Source organism: Petromyzon marinus, chromosome 52, assembly GCF_048934315.1.
Source record: "Petromyzon marinus isolate PM22_M1 ecotype Great Lakes invasive population chromosome 52, UKy_Petmar_22M1.pri1.0, whole genome shotgun sequence".
Lineage (NCBI taxonomy): Eukaryota > Metazoa > Chordata > Hyperoartia > Petromyzontiformes > Petromyzontidae > Petromyzon > Petromyzon marinus.
In genome coordinates this window covers 5,054,050-5,076,397 of record NC_133718.1, presented here as the reverse complement: position 1 = coordinate 5,076,397, position 22,348 = coordinate 5,054,050, and the positions used below count along the sequence as shown (strand labels likewise).

Below are 22,348 nucleotides of genomic sequence, written 5' to 3'. Positions count from 1 at the left end.
CGAAAGTCGACTTGTTCGCAAGTCCGACTTTACCCCTTTCGATTTCAAACTTGTTGTACGGCGTATACACTAAACACGGGGAATGGCTTTAAAAGTTGTGTAATCTCCTGTAGACGTAGATGTCACTGACACTTGATGTTCTGCAGATTTAGATACCAATATCGCCATCTATTCCGCGACGGTTGAACTTACGACTCTTGATCCGAACAGGCACAATGGATGTACGGACAGGTTTGTTCGTATCTCTAAAGGTTCGTACGCCAATTGTTCGTAAGTAGAGGGGTCCCTGCAGTTACTTTTTTCTGGTTCGTGACTAAAAGTGCTTGGGCAACGCGCTGATGAATTGTGCCAGTGTCTAAGAGGGCCGGCCCCTAATAGCGGTACAGCTCTATGTCACATGATGGGTTCACGTTGGATCACCTTCGCGGGAGTAATCGTGGCGCACGCGCTCCCCTACGTCCCACTGTGGACGAACGTACAGATGCACCGCACGTGTGTGTGTATGTACGTCGAACTTCATTCGCAACGTACGTAGCCAACCGTGCAACCGGAGGTGCCGGGGGGGGGGGGAAAGACAACAAACTAAACTCAAAAAAGCATTTCTAAAGAAATAAGTTTTGAATCTAGATTTAAAAGTGTATAGCTCCAAGCGGCTTCCCAAAATAGTAATAAATCGTCCAACAAACATTTCAGGGCAGAATCCTTTGCGCAATGAATCGTGAGATTCCGCGAAACTTTTCGACAAGGTGAACAAGGACATTCCTGTTAAGATATTCAAAATCCCAAATAGATATATTTTTGCAAGCCATCAAATCTGCATTAACCACACATACTTGTGACAAAACATGCGAACAAACATGCTCTGATTATTAATAATAAAGGTTTTTTGGGTTAGATCGCGTTATTTATAAATGTGTCGTAACACTCCACCACCCGACACGGCCAATCAGCAAAAAGTGTCACGTTGACAAAAGACAAATAGTTTACTACTTTAGCCCACCGGTGTGTAAATGTTGCGGATTCACTCTTCAACACACCGGTGGGCTAAAGTAGTGAACTATTTTGTCTTTTGTCAACGTGACACTTTTTTGCTGATTGGCCGTGTCGGGTGGTGGAGGGTTACGACACATTTATAAATAACGCGATCTAACCCAAAAAAAGATTATTATGAATAATACTGGTCGCGAAAGCCTACGTGTTAAAATGCTCTGATAATTTACGCAATATCTTTGAAACCGACTGGCCTACGCTAGCGGTAACCTTCTTTATGACCTACTCTCACCAGTGTCAGGCCTAGAGAACGCCAAAAGGCGAACAGCACAAAGAGAGAATAAAACCCTAATCTTATTTTTCATAATGTGATATTGGCAAAAAAAGGTCCCTTGATAAGGACGTTCTTGCTAGAAGTGACAAGTATTCAAAATACCCTTTAACATTTTTTTCGAGAGGGATACATCGAGATAATTCAATTGCTAAACAAATGACTCCTCTATGCAACGATAGGGGAAAAAACAAAAAAAACCTTGGTCACGGTCCATGACTCTGAGCAGTGGGGCAGTGCATTGTGCATTCGCGTGCGTTCCACACACGGCACACGCTCTCTCTCTACTCTCTCTGGTCAATCAAGCGCGAGTCTCGCGTCTTTTGTGTATGCGCCCTCGACGTGCATAGCGAGTTACTAATGTACAGCGAGCCCAATGAACTGTAGCTAGCAGTGCAGCTTGCAAAGTGCCGCTGGAGTGGAACGGCTTGCGCTGCAGGAACCAAACCCGAAAAGGTAATTCTGCCCACTCTTCCACACTGGCCTGACGTCTTACGGAAGGGTCGGGGAGTGCGCACGGTTTACCACCACCGCACGCGACCCGCCGCTTCATAGAGCAACTTTGGTGACGCCAATTTACGCTGATGGGTGGATAGAGGCGGTGGGGAGGTGGGTGGGGAGGGGATGTAAGAAATGTTGCATCGGTGGAGATGGAGTCGAACCGGTGTACTTCTGGATCGCAGGTCGAGGGTGCTGATCATTGCACTGCGGCAGCAACACTCGCCCCATAAAAGGAATAAATCCATGATTCAATGAAAGAAAGAAATATAACCGGAGAGCAGATTCGAAATGTCGAATATCGGGGGGAGCTTCGTCATTTCATGAAATCTCATGTCCCCAGCTCGCGCGCGTGAGTTGGGGAGATGCCGGGTGGAAGGAGAAGTTCAAAGCGCAGTGTTCGGCATTGAGAGTGCAGTCGGCACAGCGCGTGTGACGGATTGCGTCGAACGTGAGATCGACGCGTTGTCGCAGTGCGTGGCAGCGAGGAATTGTAATCCATGGGCGACGCACCTGTTGATTCGCAAGATCGATGACCCTGCTCCTCCTCCGCCAGACTTGTCCGGAGGATTCTGAGCGATAGCGCCTGACACGCCAAGGTCCCTGGCAAGCGACCTTGACGTTCACATCGTTGTTTGTTTGTTCTTTGTTCGTTGTTTCCCGAATACCCCGAAACTCCATTGCCAATTGATGCAACCGTGCAGTTTGATGTACTGATGGTGGCAGCGGATTTTGTTGTTGTCATCAATTGGCAGACATGAACTAAACCTGGGCTTGTGCATCCTTGGAATAGATTATTATTTATTTGTCGATGGATTGTTTATTTAAACGAGAGCATTCAAAATGAAAAGGAAACGCCAAGCAATTAGCAGGAGCGCTCCGATGCGGCCGCTCAAGACGCGAGTGACATTTGTAAAACTCCAGAGAGAGGCTACAGGAGGGGCTCTGGAGGTTTTTTTTTTTGGGGGGGGGGGGTGGCGATGGGGGGAGGTCGAGAATTTGCAAACACAAGCTGGGAGAGGCCAATCAATTAAAGGAGCCTCTGCTCTGTGAGGGCAGGGATCGGCAACACCGCGGTTTCGGAGCCTCATGCGACTCTTTAAGTGACGGCCTCGTGACGTTGTTTATTAAGGGACCGCCTTCCGTCTCGTATTCACCACCACAGTGCACTGCGGCTCTTGAAATATTGAGCTCATTTATTTACCAAGTTTGACAGAAACTCTCCTCTTGTTTGTTATGTTGATTACACACCCCTTGTAATAGAGGATCCCACCACGCTACAGACCGCATAAGCTAGGCAGCTCTTTGGGGCCGTCCATAAATGACGTCACGCACCTGGGGGGGGGGGGGTCAGACATTTGTGACGATGTGTGACAATAGTTTAAAGCGATTTGAAGCATGTTTTATTTTCAAAATGGAAATATGTGGGTTTTTTTTTTTTTGGGGGGGGGGGGCAGAGCTTTGTGACGTCATATTTTAGTGGGGGTCTGACTTTTTGTGGCGCCGTGTGACGAGGGGGGGGTCAAAAGTCGTCCAAAATCGCGTGACGTAATTTATGGACGGCCCCTTTCCTTATATCCAGATGATACCATCGTGATCAGCATCAACATCATCATCAGCCATGGTCAATCCACTGCTAGATGAAGGCCTCCCCTAAACCCGCAATCATATCTCACAATTCTCAGATGTAATAATCCACCCAGCACCTGCACTACACACGAGGTGCCGATTTCATCGCTCCGTCTCCCTGGTGCACGTCTTCTCGGACGCGTTCCATTCCTTTCGGCTGCGGTTCCTTCATTGTTTTTAACCAGTCGACCATAGTGTCCCCATAAGCGGAACAAATCTGAAAGCCCGTCCACCAAGGAGATGGAGCGATGGAATCAGTTTGTGTCCAGCTGGTAGGTAGATTACGACATGGCGCCGGCTTGGGGAAGGTCTTAAACTAAACTATTAAACCATTTGTTTTATATAATTTTACCAGGTATGACCCCACTGAGCTTTACAGCTCTTTGTCAGAAGCAACCTGGCAATCACAAATGATAGCTCAACGAAAGTGGCTCATCACGTGCAAATGTATCGCAGCCAAATATTCTAAACGCACGACGTCGATTTCAAAATTTTGTCGGGGAAAAACCGGAGGACCCGGAAAATAAAAGTCCACGCGACCGCTGGGAGAGAGAACGTGCACAACTCCAAATATACAGGCATCGTCATGGGCTCGGGATCGAACCCATAGCTCCTCCTGTATACCAGGCGGGGTAGTTGGCATCTCACCACCGTGGCGTCACCTCGTCCAGTCCAAGCCCGCGGTGACTTTTTTTTATTTGACAGTTTCGATGGTGCCATCGTGTCCTCTAAAAGGCGTTGCTCCTCTTCCTATCCATCGATCGAAACTCGCCCCTCCTCCCCCATCCTACACCATGACTCTGACCGTACAAAGGCAGTGGTAGTTACATTTTGCATTTGTGTCGTTTCGTTTAAAAATTGGGAGGAGTGTCGCCGAACGGTCAGATGAATGGACGATATCCTTCTTATCTCCTGGATGCAAAGCGGCGTTGTGTACGCGGTGTTCCAGAAGTCTTGTGACCCACAATTAACTGAACCCCTGACATTTGTTTGTTTCCTTTGCGTATTAAATTTGTGTTTTAAATACACCGTACTTAAACGAACATAAATTAAGTGTTAGAGAGTTCAATGGGGGTCACAAAACATCTGGACCACATCTGCGCATGTACTTGTACCGTACGGTCCTGAATCGATCCACTGCTGGATGCCAACCTCTGCAATGCTGAGTCAGTGCGGGTTGGTCAAAGGTGGGGAGCGAATGTGCGCGTGTGTGTGTGTGGCCCTGACCTTCCCACCAAGAACGTTCCGCAGCCTATAACACCTGTTTTCCCGACGGTCGCCCATCCGAGAAACTATCAAGTCTCAGCTCTGCTCAGCTTCCGAGATTTTCGTGAGGCCGGGCGCAATTGGAGAGATTTGGCCCGACGTGGTGTCACTGATACACACGCGTGTCCGTAAGGGATTAGATGGGTGCGTGCGTGCGTGCGCTAACGTGTGCGGAGCGGTAGTGCGGCAGTTAGCGCGCTGCGCTACGAACCCGGCGGACCCGGCGTTTTATTCGCGCTCACGGCCAACATCAGTGACGATTATCTGAACCGGTCCTGGGCCTCCCCTAGGTCGACTCAGCCTCAAATGAGTACCTGGTGCGGTGCGTAAACATCGCCACAAAGGCGGCCGGGCGTGGCCCTGGCCAATCACGCCCTCGTGTGCCGTGCGGGCCCTTCGTAGGTGCTACTCGCTGACAGCACTTGCCCCAACGGTCGGTTAAGGCTATACGGGGGGGTCTTTGTCTTTATATTTATCGAACGCGTACCGTGTTTTACATTTCTCAGACGAGCGGGTGTGGGAGCGTAGAGTGTGCCGTTGGGGGTTTGGAAGCGTTGGAGGAGGATATTGACGTTTTTTTTTCTTTTAAATTAGCAGTCAATTCTCGATTGAAACAACAAAATGCGCAGATGGGCGGATTTTTGTTGTGGATTTTTCTTTTTTGGTGTAGTTGTGTTCTAGCAGAATGGACATTATCGATTTGGTCGGGGGTTGTGAAATTAGTCAAACGCCGGGCGTGTTTTGTACGAGTGTTTATATTTGGCGTCACATTCCCCCCCCCCCCCACAGAATAACTAACAATTGTTGTGAAACAGGGACGTGCGGTCAGGGGAGGCAGGGGGGGCACAGCCTCACCTGTCATACTCCAATGGAAATAGCTGTTACGAAAAGTAAAAATTTATAAATTAAGATTTTTCCACTGATCCGTGTTATAAATGTCATTTCTGTACGATTCCAATCATTTTTAAAGTCAAAATCGTCAAATTTGCGGAGCTCCGCTGCAAATGCAGGGAGAGACGAGAGGTGAGGCAGCGACGAGCTCAGCCTCCCCTCTGATTGCGCAACCCCTCAGAAACTGGATGGAGCGAGGGTAATAAGCGCGTGCCTGTTACTATTTCTCTGTGTGTCACCAATGTAATGTTTGTAGACCCCTTCATTTCATGTCCTCGCCTTCCATGCTCCAGGTAACTTATTTCACGTATGTGTATTAAGATATTTAGACTCGCTGGTCTCGTCATGAAACTGCAATGAAAAAGCACCAGGGGAGGCAGCTATCACATCTGCCTCACTGAGGGGGGCGCGTCAGACACGCCCCCCTCAGTGAGGCCACGCCCCCCTCAGTGTGTGAATCTGGCTCTGATAGCAGCCAGTGCTTCCCCAGCCATTGACCTCACCGCACGTCACTGTTGGGAAATGAATTAAACTGTAAGACAATTGCGCCTTCATTTTTTTTTACACTGAAGCGTGAAGCCACGTGGCTGCCTGCGTTATAGGGACCCCCGTGAGATTCCCCGTAGTTCCCACAATGCAATTGTTCATTGCGAAATGACAAAATTTCAGAACCGAATTTCCATGAAGCTAACCTCTCTAGCAACGCCCAAAACGGTCCCGAGCGCTTTTTTTTTCAGTCTAGAATCAATGCCGCTGGATTTACCCGTAGCGGCTGATGGTTTCGAGCAATAAATATATAAATATTGATTAGAGATACTGGTATGTGAATTCGACAACATCGGTTTGCTTATCTCTTTTGTTATTTATATTCTCCCCAACGACGATCATTATTATTATATAACAATATTATTCTGAATTACATATCAATGCCGAGCCCAGCGAAGGGGGAGAGTGTTTGCTTGGGCAAAGATGGACGGTTGCAGACGTTAAAGCAATTCACGTTTTAATAGTTAAATAATGACTTATTGATTTATTTTGAAAAAAAATATTTAACGATTATTAAATTACGACTTAACGATCATTTAATAATTGATTGATAATTATTACATTATTTTCGGCAATTTTGTATTACTTTTGACTTATCATTTAATACTCTTTTAATGATTATTTAATAACTATTTAATTATTATCTAAGACACGTTCAACGTTACGTTGCACACGAGCGCGATTCGATGTGCGGAGCGCATCACTAACACTCCATGTGTGTAGGTCGGGTTCACGTAGTGGAATCTAAATGCGACACCGCATCTCGAGACGCCGGGCAGAAAACAGCGGGACCAGTGTTTTATTTTAAAGATCGGAAGGCACGCGCCTAGATTAGGACAACGCATTGAAGGCCCTGAGCCAGGGACTTTTATCGACTCACTTGCCCTTCCAACTTGGCCACGTGGATTCCACCCCTCGCCACACCGAGCCACCATCAGTGGTGACTGACGTCTGCACCTGCCCTGAGCGTCTGGTGCGGCGTATAAACACCGGCACGGAAGCGGCTGGACGTGGTGTTAGCCGTCCGCGCTGCCCACTCGTGCACCGAACATTCTTTCCAAATAAATAAATAATAGTTGCTCGCTAACAGTCGCACTTTCCCCAACGGTCCCCTTGCAGGCTACCCGGGGGAACTTTGCCTTTGTAAGAACGCGCCCAAGGCACGGGACTCCCGTGTGCGCGCGCGTTCGCGAATCGCTGCTGCGCTCAATTCGCGCGTGCGAACGAAAACAAAAACAAAAAATCTCCTAACGCGCAGCGCAAGGAGGCTCCTTTAATGACCTGGCTTGTCAGCTTGCCGAGGGCTCGCGAACAGAGAGCGGGGCAATGGCGGAGCCAGGATTTTTAGGTGGGGGGGGGCGGGGGGACAACCCCTCCAGCAAATGATAGGAGTTGTTCGTAAGTGAGGACTTGTAGCTTGCTTTTTATTCGACACGTGTGCGGCGATGGCGCAGCCATCGATCTAGGGTGGAATTCGAACCGCGTTGTGTGATCGGCATCGCGCTCGCTGAAGGTGTTGATGCCCTCAGGGAAGTCGTGTACTGAAAACGCAACTGCGCACAATTCTGAGTCACGTATAACCGCTTTGCCGTTACTTATTGCCAATTATGGACTCAGACTATTGTCCTATCATCTCACAGAGTCCCTGCCACACAATAATATGCTACACAGTGGCAGTGGGGGTCGCAAAATGACGATTTATTACAAATAAACCTCAATGATCCGATTGAAATTAGGGATTTCGATCGGATCATTGGGGGGGGGGGGGGGGCACGTGCCACCCCCCACTGGCCAGCGAAGGGGGAGTGGTGATGCAATAAACGTAAGCAAGCACTGAGCCAGCACTGCCGACGTGCTGGGTCCCGATGCAAAATTCAAACGCCCCCCACCCCCCCTCCCCCCCAATAATGAATCTGAGATCTCAACGAAGTGGTCGAGAGTTGATGAGTCTCAGCCAGGCCACCATTGACTGCACACACACACAACAACAACAACAAAAACTTATCGTCATATCAGGCTTGGAGCTGTCACTTGATTCTGCGCCGATCGAATCATCAGAGCTCAAAAGCTAAGCAGGGCCTGAGACTGGATCGTGCCACAATGCATAACAGTTGTTACGGGCTTCAGGGATGGATACTGCACTGCACTTCAATGCTCCCAAGTTTATGCTCCTTGCTTTCACCAACAGGCACTGACAAACAGTTTATGGTGAAGTATGGACTAATACAAAGACAAAGATCCCCCGTATAGTCTTTAAGAGACTGTTGGGGCAAGTGCTGTTAGCGAGCACCTATGAAGGACGACACGGCACACGTGGGGGGTGGGTGGCCAGCACCACGTCCGGCCGCCTTTGTCTCCCCAGTGACGATGTTTGACACACCGCACCAGGTTACTCATTTGGGGCTGAGTCTACCTCGGGGAGGCGCGGGACCGATTCAGATATTCGTCACTCGTGTTGGCCGTGAGAGCGTGATTCGAACTCGGGTCGCCGGGTTCGTAGCGCGGCCGCGCTAACTGCAGCGCCACCGCTCACCGTGCATGAATACTCCCCACACCCTCCCGCTTCCTGGCACGGCGTGGTGTGCTCCTCGTCAGGTACAGACAGCGGATTGAGTAAACGTTGGTTTAACACGTAGCAGGCTTTCGCGACCAATACTATCCATCTATGTAAATAACGAATCAGGTGGACTTCTCCACTAATCCGGCTGTCGCCTGATGAAGCTGGTTGTTATTCCTGGCGAAACGTCGTACTCAGATTGCAAATGTTGTGGCTGGGCTCTCCAACACACCGACGTGACAACCCTTACTAGTTGGCTGTGTCGGGTGGTGGCGGGTATTAACGACACAACATTTATATATTTACGCGATCTAACCCAAAAAAACCCCTCTATTGTGAGAAAACGTCGTGTGAGTACAACGACAAGAGGCGAAGGCGCGCCAGTCGGGGACAACAATCGGCGGACGACAGCCAAAAACTCACAAAAAGATGAGAGACGAGAATTCAACAAACCTGAAAAAAACATTATGTGAAGCACATCCAGTCAGGCCAACAACACAGTTAGACACTTCCTGGCGGACCACGAATTTCAGAAGAGTGTTAAATTTCGTGTTCAACCTTTGGATTGCACATAACTGATGAAGATCGCTTGCGTTGTGATCGAAACGGCATGATTGTTTTTTGTTTTAATATAATTTTATTGTATTTCTACATACGTGACTTTACCGAAAAAAAACAATGAGTATTTTTATGCAGTCACGAAAGCTTTAATACTTTATTAGCCAAAAACTCATTTCGGTGACGAAATTAAGAGTGGGACTGACCGAGATGAAGGTGCTCGCATTCCGCCGAATGTACACGCAGAGGGAGGGCGCGCGAGCGCGCGGGGGGAGGGCAATTCCAAACACCTTTGGGAGTCATGAGCAGTAATCCTGGGCCGTGGCGGTGAGAGACAATGGATTTAGCGCTCCGGCACGCAGGGATGTTGAGTAGGAGGGCTGTGAGGTGGCGTGTGGTGGAAGGGGTTGGGGGGGGGGCTGCTGAGTAATTTATTTGGAATAAATTCTGCCGGGTGTCGGTGGAGATTGATACGCCTCTTGGGCTCCCGGCTTTAATACCGTGGCATCTTTGCTCGTCTGGCTATAACCCCCCCCCCCTCCCACCCCCACCCTCTTTGCCCCCCACCCCCAGCCTGGTTACAGCTATTCCCATTTCCAGGCACATTGAATTCCACGATGACCATTTCAAGCCCGTGATAACACGATCGTACGCGTGCGAGCTATATAACACTTTACCCTCGCGATAGAATTACTAAGTTGGCGTATATCTGTTGCGGCTGGTTCCTAATCGAAATTGCGTTTGAGTGGAGCTGCTGCTGCTGTTGGCGGCGGTTGTTGTTAAATCGCAGAGGGAAATTAACTTGAGATTGCGTGCGTATGTCCCGGGCAAGATGGCCCAATAATTGGTTCATTCCGCCGGTCGTTGACTGCGCGACTGCCGTGCACAGCACTCGTTTCTCAATCACACTCTTCCTTGGGTTAGGGTTGTCCGCACGCCAAGCGGGGCCAATTGACCATACTTCACCCGCACCGTGGCGCGCGTCTGGTTTTTGCTGGAGGTGGAAAAATCGTTCGTTGTTAGGTCAGCATTTGGACAGATTTGTTCAAGCCGTGGCATTTTGTCTGTTTTTTTTTTGGTGACTCTGCCCTCTGCTGGTACCTTAGCCGCTCACGAGCCTACAGCAAACTGACGTGCGGTGGTGGCCTTGCCCAACCCAAGCGCCGTCCAGGCTCACCCCTTTGCTGAGCCTGAGGATTTAACGAGATGCAGGTGCCTACCGAGCACTTTAGGCAATTGGCGCGGAGTGTCAATTAAGCGAAACGAAGCCGAAATGGTACGTTCTTAATTCTTATTACTTGTGGGGGGGGGGGGGGTTCATTTATATAACTTTAAAGCTCCTAAAACTCATTATCGTTATCATTATGCAGTAAGGGACGCAAGTGGATTATTTTCGTTTAAAGTGGCTCATTCTCAATTGAAAGCACACCAGCCTATGAGACAAACGGGTTACATACTCTTTGGTTCTTTCGGTAAAGTCACGTAGGTATGAAATAAAATAAATCACGACGTTTCGAGCGCAACACAAGTTTCCATCATCAGGTGGGTAAGCATCGTCTGCTGCTGATGCAGATTGTTTTAAAAAGGTTTGAAATGGGTGTAGCCCAAGGCTCATAAAGAAGTGGCTGGGTCTAGTGATAATAATATAAGAAATTAGCATGTAACTGGGTACGGAAGTGGCTATGTTAATGTGAGAGATTAGCATGAAATAACAGCTGACACAGGCAGGTAGGATGAGAACATCACAATCAGTTAAGACTTTACCTGGTGAACAACGTCCTTCCAATGATTGCTCAGATTGTACCCATCATCTCGGTTGAAGTTGTGTCTATGTTTGTATATCTGGCACGAATGTTCCACCTAAAGCGCGTCATTTGTGTCGTCCTTCCCCGCACCTCCGATTAGCACGATGGGCTACGAACGGTTATGAAAGAAGTCCGACATCGTGAGTCGATGGTCTCTGCTCAGCTACGTACATTCTTCATCTTCTTCATATGGCTGACGTTGATGCAGAGCAATGACTTCCAATTGGACACTTCGGCGGTTCATGAGCCAGATGTTTGCGTCAGGAGTAGCGCCAGCAGAAAACGACCCTCCCCCCGAGTGAACGAGTCCAGCGTTGGCTCTGCTCGGATATGGCAGTAGAAAAAGAGGGGCTATTACTCACGATCCTCTTTTCTCTCTCTCTTTTCCCTTCTTTACCTTTCTCTTGCGCCCCCCCCCCTTCCCCCAATCCTCTTCCACGACGCAGCTGGTCCTGTTCCGCGTTGTGCAGACGTCCCAGCCGGGCCCGCAGTTCACGCAGTGCGCGACGCACGGCAGCTTCCCGCAACGCTGGCAGGGAAGCCTTTACTTTATGTTCACCTTCGCCTGCCTCTTCCTGCTGCCCCTGCTCATCATGGTCTTCTGCTACGCGCGCATCCTCCTGGAGATCGTGCGGCGAGGCAGGGAGAGAGATGGAGTGGCGCACGGTGGGTGGGTGGTGGGTGGATGGCATGGGTGGGTGGTGGGTGGGTGGCATGGGTGGGTGGTGGGTGGGTGGCATGGGTGGGTGGGTGGTGGGTGAGTTGTGGTTGGTGGGCGGGTGGGTGGCATGGGTGGGTGGTGGGTGGGTGGCATGGGTGGGAGGGAGGGCGGGCGGGTGACGGCTCCCCCAGATTTTCGTTCGCGTAGCGGGAAAAGAGTAGGGGAGGGGCATGTTTGAATTTTAACCCCGGCACAAAAATTCAGAATTCAAATGAGTAAATGATGAGAAAATCCATCACAACAGAAAGGTTCGTGGAGACGGGAAAACAACGATATTTAACAACGCCCAAAGATATCCAATTCGTGTAGTAAGAAAAAAAACTGTTAGCATTTTGCAGACCACCACCTCAAAAGAACCGCACCTGTGACCATTTTGTCTCTCAATGTGATTATGACACGCATGCATTTCTCCGTGCATTTTTGGGCACTCATCACAGCTTTTGTTTAGCTATTTCTCATGAGTGGCCGTGTTTCTGAACCATATGTAATCGAAGGCTAGATATCCATTTGTTTTCCTCCATACATTCCTGCTGCCTCTTTCTCTACAATGGTGTCCTCCTCCTCCTCCTCCTCCCTCTCTCTTCAAAAATTATTTGGCGGTGTCCTTCCGTGATTACGAAGCCGGGTTTTATCAAGATCACTTTCACCCGGGGAACCGTGGGAATGAGAGCGAGCGGGAGAGAGAGGTTAGCGAGACGAAGTGGGGGTGATGAGTAATTGTGGATCGGGAGACTGGAAGAAATATAAACCTCGGAATGGCGAGTTGCGTAACGTGCGCTGACTGCCACCAAATCCCCATCCCGCGCGCTTCACCTGAGAGGTCGTGGCCGTCGGGACAATTCCGCTTAAACGTAGGGGATTTTTTTCTCTCTCTCTTCTTTTTACCCGTGCACTATTAACCTCGCGAGCGTGTATAAACCATCGCATCGCGTTCCGCTTGCGAAATCGGTGCAGAAGGACGCCCGCTACGCTGCCCGCTCCAGCAAGCCGCGTGAGCGGCGCTCGCTTCCGTAACCCAGCGGTGTGAATTCCACATTACGATGGCGGCCGTTGTGTTTGTGCTCGTCAATGTGTGACGACAGCGGGGGCGATGTGCTAAGCGGTGGTACAGCGAATTGCAAACTGCACTACGAACCCGGCGACGCAAAGAATACCATTGACGATTATCCGAACCGGTCCTGGGCCTCCCCTAGGTCGACTCAGCCTCGAATGGGTACCTGGTAAGGTGCGTTAACATCGCCACTAGGGAGACAAAGGCGGCGTGGGTGTGTTGCTGTCCACCCACTCGTGTGCCGTGCAGGCCTTCATAGGTGCTCGCTAACTGCACTTGCCCCAACAGTCTGTTAAGGCTACACGGGGAATCTTCGTACTTGACGTGCTGAGCTGTGGGCCAGGGCCCTGAACCCGTAAACCTTCCTGGTGTCTTCCTGGCAATGGCTACCACTGGGGAGTGAATGAAATCTGAACCGGCCCTGCTCCTCCGCTTTCGCCAATCCGCACTGACCAGTTTGGTGAAGTATGGTCAAACAAACCCCCCCATGACCGACACAGCATTGTGCATTGGGGGAGTGGTGGGCATCGTCCAGCAGTGGATTGACAAAAAAAAACTTTTTTTGCCAGTATCCAAAATGATGAAAAATAAGAATAGGTTTTCGCCTTTCTGGCAATTAAAAAAATGTGGTGTTAAGATGTCCAAACACCAAATATATTCCTTTTGCAAGGCACACATTCTGCATTAACCACACGAAAAAACACTCACACGAACGTGCTCGGACAAATATGCCATCGTCTTTGAAACTGATTGGCCTACACCAGACAGCCTTCTTTGCGACCTTGTCTCGCCAGCGTTAGACCAGAGAACGCCAATTAACAGCAATCGATGAGTCATTCCGCAAATTACTCGTCAATTACTATTATTTTACTGCAAAAACACGCTGACAATTGTCACGAAGAAGGGGAGGAGGGGGCAAGACCAGCCACGGGAAATGAAACCACGTGTCTCGAAACATGCATCGGCCACGTGTTTGGAGGTCGTCCAAGGAAGTTAGAGGTTCCGAATCTCAGCGAATTATTATTTTTTGTCTACGTGACAAACCTTACTAATTGGCTGTGCCGAGTGGTGGCGGTTTTAACGACACGTTTAATATTTACGCGATTAAACCCCCCCCACCCCCCCCCCAAAAACCCCTCTGTTGGTCGCAAAAGCCGACAGTTTTTTTTATCAGTTTTCATTTATTTTGGTATGGCCCTGTGAGCCACTCGGCTCTTGAATCGGGTGCAACCGCAACAAACAAAAAAAACATGAACAAGAAAACGTCTTAAAGTGACGAGGTGACTGCGCAAACAGAAAAATCCAGGAAAAAACAGAAAAATCTTCCAGAAAAAGCACCGTTACACCAACGCTATGTGCAAAAATCCCAGTGGGATGCATTATGGTCGAAACGTCGTGAGAATTTTTATTGTTTTTATATATTTTTTATTATTTTATTGTTTCCCTTCAACGTGACTTATCCGAAAGAGCTAAGAATATGAACCACAAGACAACTTAGATTAAAGCCATCAGTCTAACTCCGTACTACAACAAACAAAAATATGGCCAAACCAAAAAAGTTTTCGAAATCACCAAAATAAAGCCATAAAAGCAATGTAACAGTAATCATAGGAACTGTGACCGAAATTTCACAATAAACGACGTAAACAACATGTACCACCAAACCCTGCAGCCATCGCTGCCTGCATGAGTCACTGCACAAACAACAGGAGCATCAGTAGGAGTATCAACATTTTTCAATGTACCTTTAAAGATCAGCACACTAAATCAAAACACAAGATCATACTTTGCAGCGGTCATCCGGAGCGAAACATTTGATTTTAGGCCACTGAACAGCATCGCCGCCGTGCCCAAGGAGGAGACTCACGACGAGAGGGCCGCACGCCGCGCCGCGGTTCAAATCAGCCCAGCGCCCACGTGCCGGAGCCATTCGCCGAGCGGACGATGCGTACCGGAGAGACGAAATCCCCCTCCTCGCCCGAGCGCCCGAAGGCGATCGCAAACAAAAAAAATCCCCGCCAAAGGTGGCTTCGACTCACGGTGCCTACAGTGAGGGAAAAAAAGTATTTGATCCCCTGCTGATTTTGTACATTTGCCCACTGACAAAGAAATGATCAGTCTATTATTTTAATGGTAGGTTTATTTGAACAGTGAGAGACAGAATAACAACATAAAAATCCAGAAAAACGCATGTCAAAAATGTTATAAATTGATTTGCATTTTAATGAGGGAAATAATTGCTTGACCCCTCTGCAAAACATGACTTAGTACTTGGTGGCAAAACCCTTGTTGGCAATGACAGAGGTCAGACGTTTCTTGTAGTTGGCCACCAGGTTTGCACACATCTCAGGAGGGATTTTGTCCCACTCCTCTTTGCATATCTTCTCCAAGTCATTAAGATTTCGAGGCTGACGTTTGGCAACTCGAACCTTCAGCTCCCTCCAAAGATTTTCTATGGGATCAAGGTCTGGAGACTGGCTAGGCCACTCCGGAACCTTAATGTGCTTCTTCTTGAGCCACTCCTTTGTTGCCTTGGCCGTGTGTTTTGGGTCATTTTCATGCTGGAATACCCATCAACGACCCATTTTCAATGCCCTGGCTGAGGGAAGGAGGTTCTCACCCAAGATTTGACGGTACATGGCCCGGTCCATCATCCCTTTGATGCGGTGAAGTTGTCTTGTCCCCTTAGCAGAAAAAACACCTCCAAAGCATAATGTTTCCACCTCCATGTTTGACGGTGGGGATGGTGTTCTTGGGGTCATAGGCAGCATTCCTCCGTCTCCAAACACGGCGAGTTGAGTTGATGCCAAAGAGCTCCATTTTGGTCTCATCTGACCACAACACTTTCACCCAGTTGTCCTCTGCATCATTCAGATGTTCATAGGCAAACTTCAGACGGGCATGTGTATGTGCTTTCTTGAGCAGGGGGACCTTGTGGGCGCTGCAGGATTTCAGTCCTTCACGGCCTAGTGTGTAACCAATTGTTTTCTTGGTGACTATGGTCCCAGCTGCCTTGAGATCATTGACAAGATCCTCCCGTGTGGTTCTGGGCTGATTCCTCACCGTTCTCATGATCATTGCAACTCCACTAGGTGAGATCTTGCATGGAGTCCCAGGCCGAGGGAGATTGACAGTTCTTTTGTGTTTCTTACATTTGCGAATAATCGCACCAACTGTTGTCACCTTCTCACCAAGCTGCTTGGCAATGGTCTTGTAGCCCATTCCAGCCTTGTGTAGGTCTACAATCTTGTCCCTGACATCCTTGGAGAGCTCTTTGGTCTTGGCCATGGTGGAGAGTTTGGAATCTGATTGATTGATTGCTTCTGTGGACAGGTGTCTTTTATACAGGTAACAAACTCAGATTAGGAGCACTCCCTTTAAGAGTGTGCTCCTAATCTCAGCTCGTTACCTGTATTAAAGACACCTGGGAGCCAGAAATCTTTCTGATTGAGAGGGGGTCAAATACTTATTTCCCTCATTAAAATGCAAATCAATTTATAACATTTTTGACATGCATTTTTCTGGATTTTGTTGTTGTTATTCTGTCTCTCACTGTTCACATAAACCTACCATTAAAATTATAGACTGATCATTTCTTTGTCAGTGGGCAAACATACAAAATCAGCAGGGGATCAAATACTTTGTTCCCTCACTGTAATTGCGCGTGTGGAAGTCGATCACACGGCTCGCCACGAGATACCTCTCACTCCCTACTCCTCCTCCACCCCCACAGCCGCCGACATCTCTCACCCCGCTGAGTCGCCATCTGCTCCGGTAATTGTACCGAAATATATGATGGGGGGCGGGGGGAGATACGGTTGGGGGGGGGTGACGGGGGGGGCAAGGGGGGGAAGACGGGAGGGGAGACGGGGGGGGGAGTTGCAGTAGCAGTGGGGAGACTGGGGAAATGGAAAAAGTGGGGAGAGGGGGGGCACATCGAGTGAGCAAAGAGAAGACTTTTGAAATGCGTGTGAAATCGAGAGAGGCCCACAATCCCTTGACCAGTGGCAGCGCTAGGCATAGCGCTAAGTAAAGCACAGATCCTAATCTTCCCAAGTAGCTCGAGGAGTCCAGAATCAATGAAAATAATGGTAAATGAAATACCGGCTCGAATTCAAATCCTAATGCGCATAAATCCTTATTATTAAAAAGCGAATTAATATCTCTCGTCTCATTACACCTCTATATATTTAATCTACATTTCTTACCTCGCTACCGAAGGTATCTTTGTTTATTTATATATCTACTGTCATCTCAATCAGAGATTTAAAAAAATGGGGAGTTCCCCCAAAAAAGGTGCTGCTTTGGGCCTCCAATGGGCAAGCGCCACCGCTTTTCCGATCTCGCCGTTCCTGACCACCGCCAAAGACAAAGATCTCCGTGTAGCCTTCACAGACTTTTGGAGCAAGTGCCATTGGCGAGTAGCACCTATGAAGGCCGGCACGGCACACGAGGGGATGGGGTGGCCAGCACCAGGGCCCGACCGCCACCAATACCACTCCCAGTGTCCGGTATTGACTCTTTGTTGAGAGTCGTGGCTGTTTAAAAAAAAATCACAGCTGAACTAAACTGCCTCATTGCCAATAGCACACAAACGCACACAACAACAACAACAACAGAACAACCCATCGCGAGTGTGAATGTTCCACTTTGTCAATTAAAGGTGCAGGGCCGTGAGAGATGGCAACAGCTTGGGAGAAGCCTTCATCCAGCAGTGGCATTGCCCATGACCGACGACAGTGATTTAAACCGGCAAGAGCCCCGTAGTTTAGATTCAGCCCCCCTTGCTGCCACCGACTGGTAGCCCGGCGGCATATGTTCAACAAGCCTGCTGATGAGACCCAAGAAGGGTCGAAACTCGTCCCCAAAATGTGCTTGCCGAAACAAATGTTGCCGCATAATATCCGCCTGGCAAGTGAGTAGGCCGATGGACTGTTCGTTACGTGTGCATGCGTGTGTGTGTGTATGTATGTTGTATGTATGCGTATGTTGTGTGTATGTATGTATGTTGTGTGTATGTATGTTTTATGTATGTACGTTGTATGTATGTTGTATGTATGTAAGTTGTATGTTGTATGTATGTAAGTTGTATGTATGTTGTATGTAAGTAAGTTGTATGTATGTTGTATGTATGTTATATGTATGTTGTATGTATGTATCGTATGTATGTTGTATGTATGTAAGTTGTATGTATGTTGTATGTATCGTATGTTGTATGTATGTAAGTTGTATGTATGTTGTATGTATCGTATGTTGTATGTATGTAAGTTGTATGTATGTTGTATGAATCGTATGTTGTATGTATGTAAGTTGTATGTATGTATGTTAAACTTCCTTTCTCACCGTACGTGGCCAACCGCGCTAATCGAAGGTGCAGACGGGGGGGGGTGATGAGAGAAGGATACCAAACTGCACAGAAACACACACACACCAGTTCTAAAGACATCGTTACTGCGCGTGGAGGAAATGGACGGAATTGTGCTTAAGTGTGACACTTGTCAGCAGGTGTCTCAAACTCAGGTTCATGTAACCCCTGTGACGGGGATGGGAGGGGGTGTTCAGGCCTCGTTTTCGTTCCCGCGTCTACCAATGTTCTCCGTTTAATGACTCGGGCGGTGTGTATGTTGCTGACGCGAGCGCCTCTCACGAGAGTTAAGCGAACTTGCCTCCTGTCCGGAGTTGACACGGCGAGGCTCAGGGTCCATCGATCCACAACCCATGTCAGCCCAGCTGGGGTAGGTGGGTGGCCTCTTTACCCCCACCCCCCTTGCCCCACTGCCTATGAGGCTCCACGTATCCCCGCAGCCTATAACACCTGGTTGTGCGTGGTGGTTAGGGAGTTCGGTTATGCAAAGACTCTTAGATTGCGATAGTGTGTTGTGCGTGAAAACGCTTCAAACGTCATTTGACGGGCGTCGCAATGCGCACATTGTACGGGGGTGGTCCAGATGTCTTGTGAGACCCCCCACCTCCTCCCCCCCCCCCCCCCCCCCCCCAATTAATTGACCCCTAATTTTCTTTTCCTTCGCATATTCATTTCTGTTTTAAACAAAGCTCGCTTTAAAAAATATTACGTTTTAGAGAATTAAATGGGGTCCGCAAGACATCTGTACCACCCTGTATACAGTGTAGTGTCGAGAGCTTTGTCTATCAGCTGCTGGCGGAAGGCCCTCCTGAATACGCCGCGCAGGTCGTGGGGGTCATTTAACCATACCTCGCCACGCTGGTCAATGCGGGTTGGGGTGAATACGATGAGGCATAGATGTGGGGAGCATAGGCGTACAGTCCAATCGTGGATCATGCGAGTCCAATAATCGATGAGCAAGGACAATTAATCATTTGACCAATTATTTTGATCACCAAGTTTTCGGGCAACCCTTTGATAAATTACGGCCGGTTTTCTAGAGGGCAAATCCCTCCTGACAATGCAACATTGGAGTAACATTTGGTTAACATTTGTATTAACTAAGGCGCCTTGGCCTCTTAACATCTGCCCGGTCACTCGTATCTCTTCAGTCGCGAGCCCGACCTTTCTGATGAGACGCTCTTCGTCGAAACCGCTCCCGAGTTTGCTCGCTTCCTGATCACTGCAAAACAACCGCACTCCCAGGAGGCCGCGGTGGGCCGGTGGGTTGCGTTGAGAGATACTGAATAACGATGAGCGGATGTCCTCTGCTTATCCGTTGAGTTTAATGTAGGGATCACCTTGACGATACAACCCCGCTACAGACAGACAGACGGACAGACGACTACTGCGACAATTTGTATTTTATTTTGCCAGGTTATGGCCCACTGAGCTTTTTCAGAAACGACCTGGGGAAAAAAATTATAGCTCAACGAAGTGGCTCGTCATTGTGTGGACACTTATAGTGGCGGCCAAATACTGAAAACGCACGTCTCTAAACGTGGAGGGAAAACGTCGAGGACCCGGAGAAGAATCCACGCAAACACGGGGAGAGAGAGAGAGAGAACACGCAAACTCCAAATATACAGCAGCAGGCGTCAGGATCTCGATCGAACCCATGACCTCCTGTATGCTAGGCGAGGTCGTTAACATCTCCTAGCCACCGTGATGAGAGAGAGAGAGAGACGCAAACTCCAAATATACAGCAGGCGTCAGGATCAGGATCGAACCCACGACCTCCTGTGTGCCAGGCGAGGTAGTTAACATCTCCTAGCCACCGTGATGATGATGAGAGAGAGAGACACGCAAACTCCAAATATACAGCAGGCGTCAGGATCAGGATCGAACCCACGACCTCCTGTATACCAGGCGAGGTAGTTAACATCTCCTAGCCACCGTGATGATGATGAGAGAGAGAGACACGCAAACTCCAAATATACAGCAGGCGTCAGAATCAGGATCGAACCCACGACCTCCTGTATACCAGGCGAGGTAGTTAACATCTCGCCACCGCGGCGCCCCGTGACAAGACGGACAGAGCTGACGCATTGACGCGTTCGACCTTTGTTGGGAAGCGTCACAAACAAACACACCACAAATGCGCTTTGTCGGTCATAACTCCGTGCTGGGGGATCTCATTGCTACATCCCCTCGCCACCCCCCTCCCTTCCCCCCGAACAGACGCCAAGGGGGTCACCTTGCGCTGCTCCTCCAACAACATCCCCCGAGCGCGCCTCCGCACCGTCAAGATGACGGCCGCGATCGTGGGCTCGTTCCTCGTCTGCTGGACTCCGTACTACCTGGTGGGCATCTGGTACTGGTTCTGGCCCTCGGCGCTCGACCAGGGCACCTTGCCCGAGTACATCAACCACATCGTCTTCCTCTTCGGCCTCCTCAACGCCTGCCTGGACCCGCTGGTGTACGGTCTGTTCAGCGGCCAGTGGGACGGCACGCTCTGCTACCGCTACTGCTGCTGCTGCTACTGCTGCTGCTGGTGGTCGTCCTCGTCCTCGACGCGCCGCCGCCGCCGTTCCGGAACGACCACCGGAGCGACGACCTCCAGTCGCGGCACAATGGCGAGCAGCGAGCTCGAGCCGCAGCCAACGCTGGCCACGGCCTCGGTCGACCTCTCCGCCCCGCTGCAGCGGCAGGGGTGCCCCCCCGTTCAATGACGGGACGAGGAGCAAGGATGCAGTGGGTAGCGTGTGCGGAGCGGGTGGGTCAGTGGGTGCGTGGGTGAAAGGGTGAATGGGTGAGTGGGTGGGTGCGTGATAAGGTGAGTGGGTAGGTGGGTAGATGAGTGGGTGGGTGGTTGCGTGGAGTGGGTGGGTGAATGGGTGAGTGGGTGGGTGCGTGATAGGGTGAGTGGATAGGTGGGTAGGTGAGTGGGTGGGTGGTTGCGCGGAGTGGGTGGGTGAATGGGTGAATGGGTGAAAGGGTGAATGGGTGGGTGCGTTATAGGGTGAGTGTATAGGTGGGTAGATGAGTGGGTGGTTGAATGGGTGAGTGGGTGGGTGAATGGGTGAGTGGGTGGGTGCGTGATAGGGTGAGTGGGTAGGTGGGAGAATGAGTGGGTGGGTGGTTGCGCAGAGTGGGTTGGTGAATGGGTGAGTGGGTGGGTACATTATAGGGTGAGTGAGTAGGTGGGTGAATGAGTGAGTGGGTGGTTTTGCGGAGTGGGTGGGTGAATGGGTGAGTGGGTGGGTGCGTGATAGGGTGAGTGGGTAGGTGGGTGAATGAGTGAGTGGGCGGTTTCGCGGTGTGGGTGGTTGAATGGGTGAGTGGGTGGGTGCCTGATAGGGTGAGTGGATAGGTGGGTGAATGAGTGGGTGGTTTCGCGGTGTGGGTGGTTGAATGGGTGAGTGGGTGGGTGCCTGATAGGGTGAGTGGATAGGTGGGTGAATGAGTGGGTGGGTGGTTTCGCGGTGTGGGTGGTTGAATGGGTGAGTGGAGTAGAGTGAGGGGCGGTAGTGTGGTGGTTAGAGCACTGCGCTACAAACCCCGGCTACCCGAGTTCGATTCCCACTCACGGTCAACATCGGTGACAATTATCTGAACCGGTCCTGGGCCTCCCCTAAGTTGACTCAGCGTCAAATGAGTACCTGGTATGTTGTGTAAACGTCGCCACTAGGGAGACAGAGGCGGCCAGATGTGGTGCTGGCCACCAACCCCCTCGCGTGCCGTGCTGGCCTCCATAGGTGCTCGCTTGCAGCACTTGCCCCAACAGTCTATTAAGATTATAGGGGTGATCTTTGTCTTTGTGTATACCAGGTGTCAACTTTATCGACACCTGGCACGAGTTTTGCATTTTTACTTTCTGGAGCATCTAATTTTCTGTAGAATACCGTGAATATACATTAAAAGTTTGTGCTCCGCATATGACTATTTGGTTACTTGTCAAAAAATTACCTACAAAAGAGGTTTTTTGTTGTTTACATTTGGGCGACTTTGTAGGTTGATGCATCCAGAGCCATACCTAGGGGTACACGGCGAATCGGGGCGAGTGGCCTGGGCCCCGCGCTTTCGGAGGGGGGGGGTAATGACCCCCCCCCCCTCGAGCTGTCTACCCACCGGTATTGATCTTTTGAAAAAAAATCGATT

The 22,348-nt window shown here is 49.7% G+C and overlaps 1 protein-coding gene across 1 annotated transcript in view; it reads left to right on the top strand.

Annotated features, from left to right (window-relative positions):
• Positions 1-21,002, top strand: part of GNRHR (gonadotropin releasing hormone receptor) — a 34,178-nt gene extending 13,176 nt beyond the window's left edge. Inside the window, exons 2-3 of the mRNA XM_032973958.2 lie at positions 11,518-11,737; positions 20,429-21,002. Coding sequence (XP_032829849.1) covers positions 11,518-11,737; positions 20,429-20,919 — 711 coding nt within the window. The 3' untranslated portion in view covers positions 20,920-21,002. The remainder of the gene's footprint in view (positions 1-11,517; positions 11,738-20,428) is intronic.
• The last annotated feature ends 1,346 nt before the right edge of the window (positions 21,003-22,348 follow it).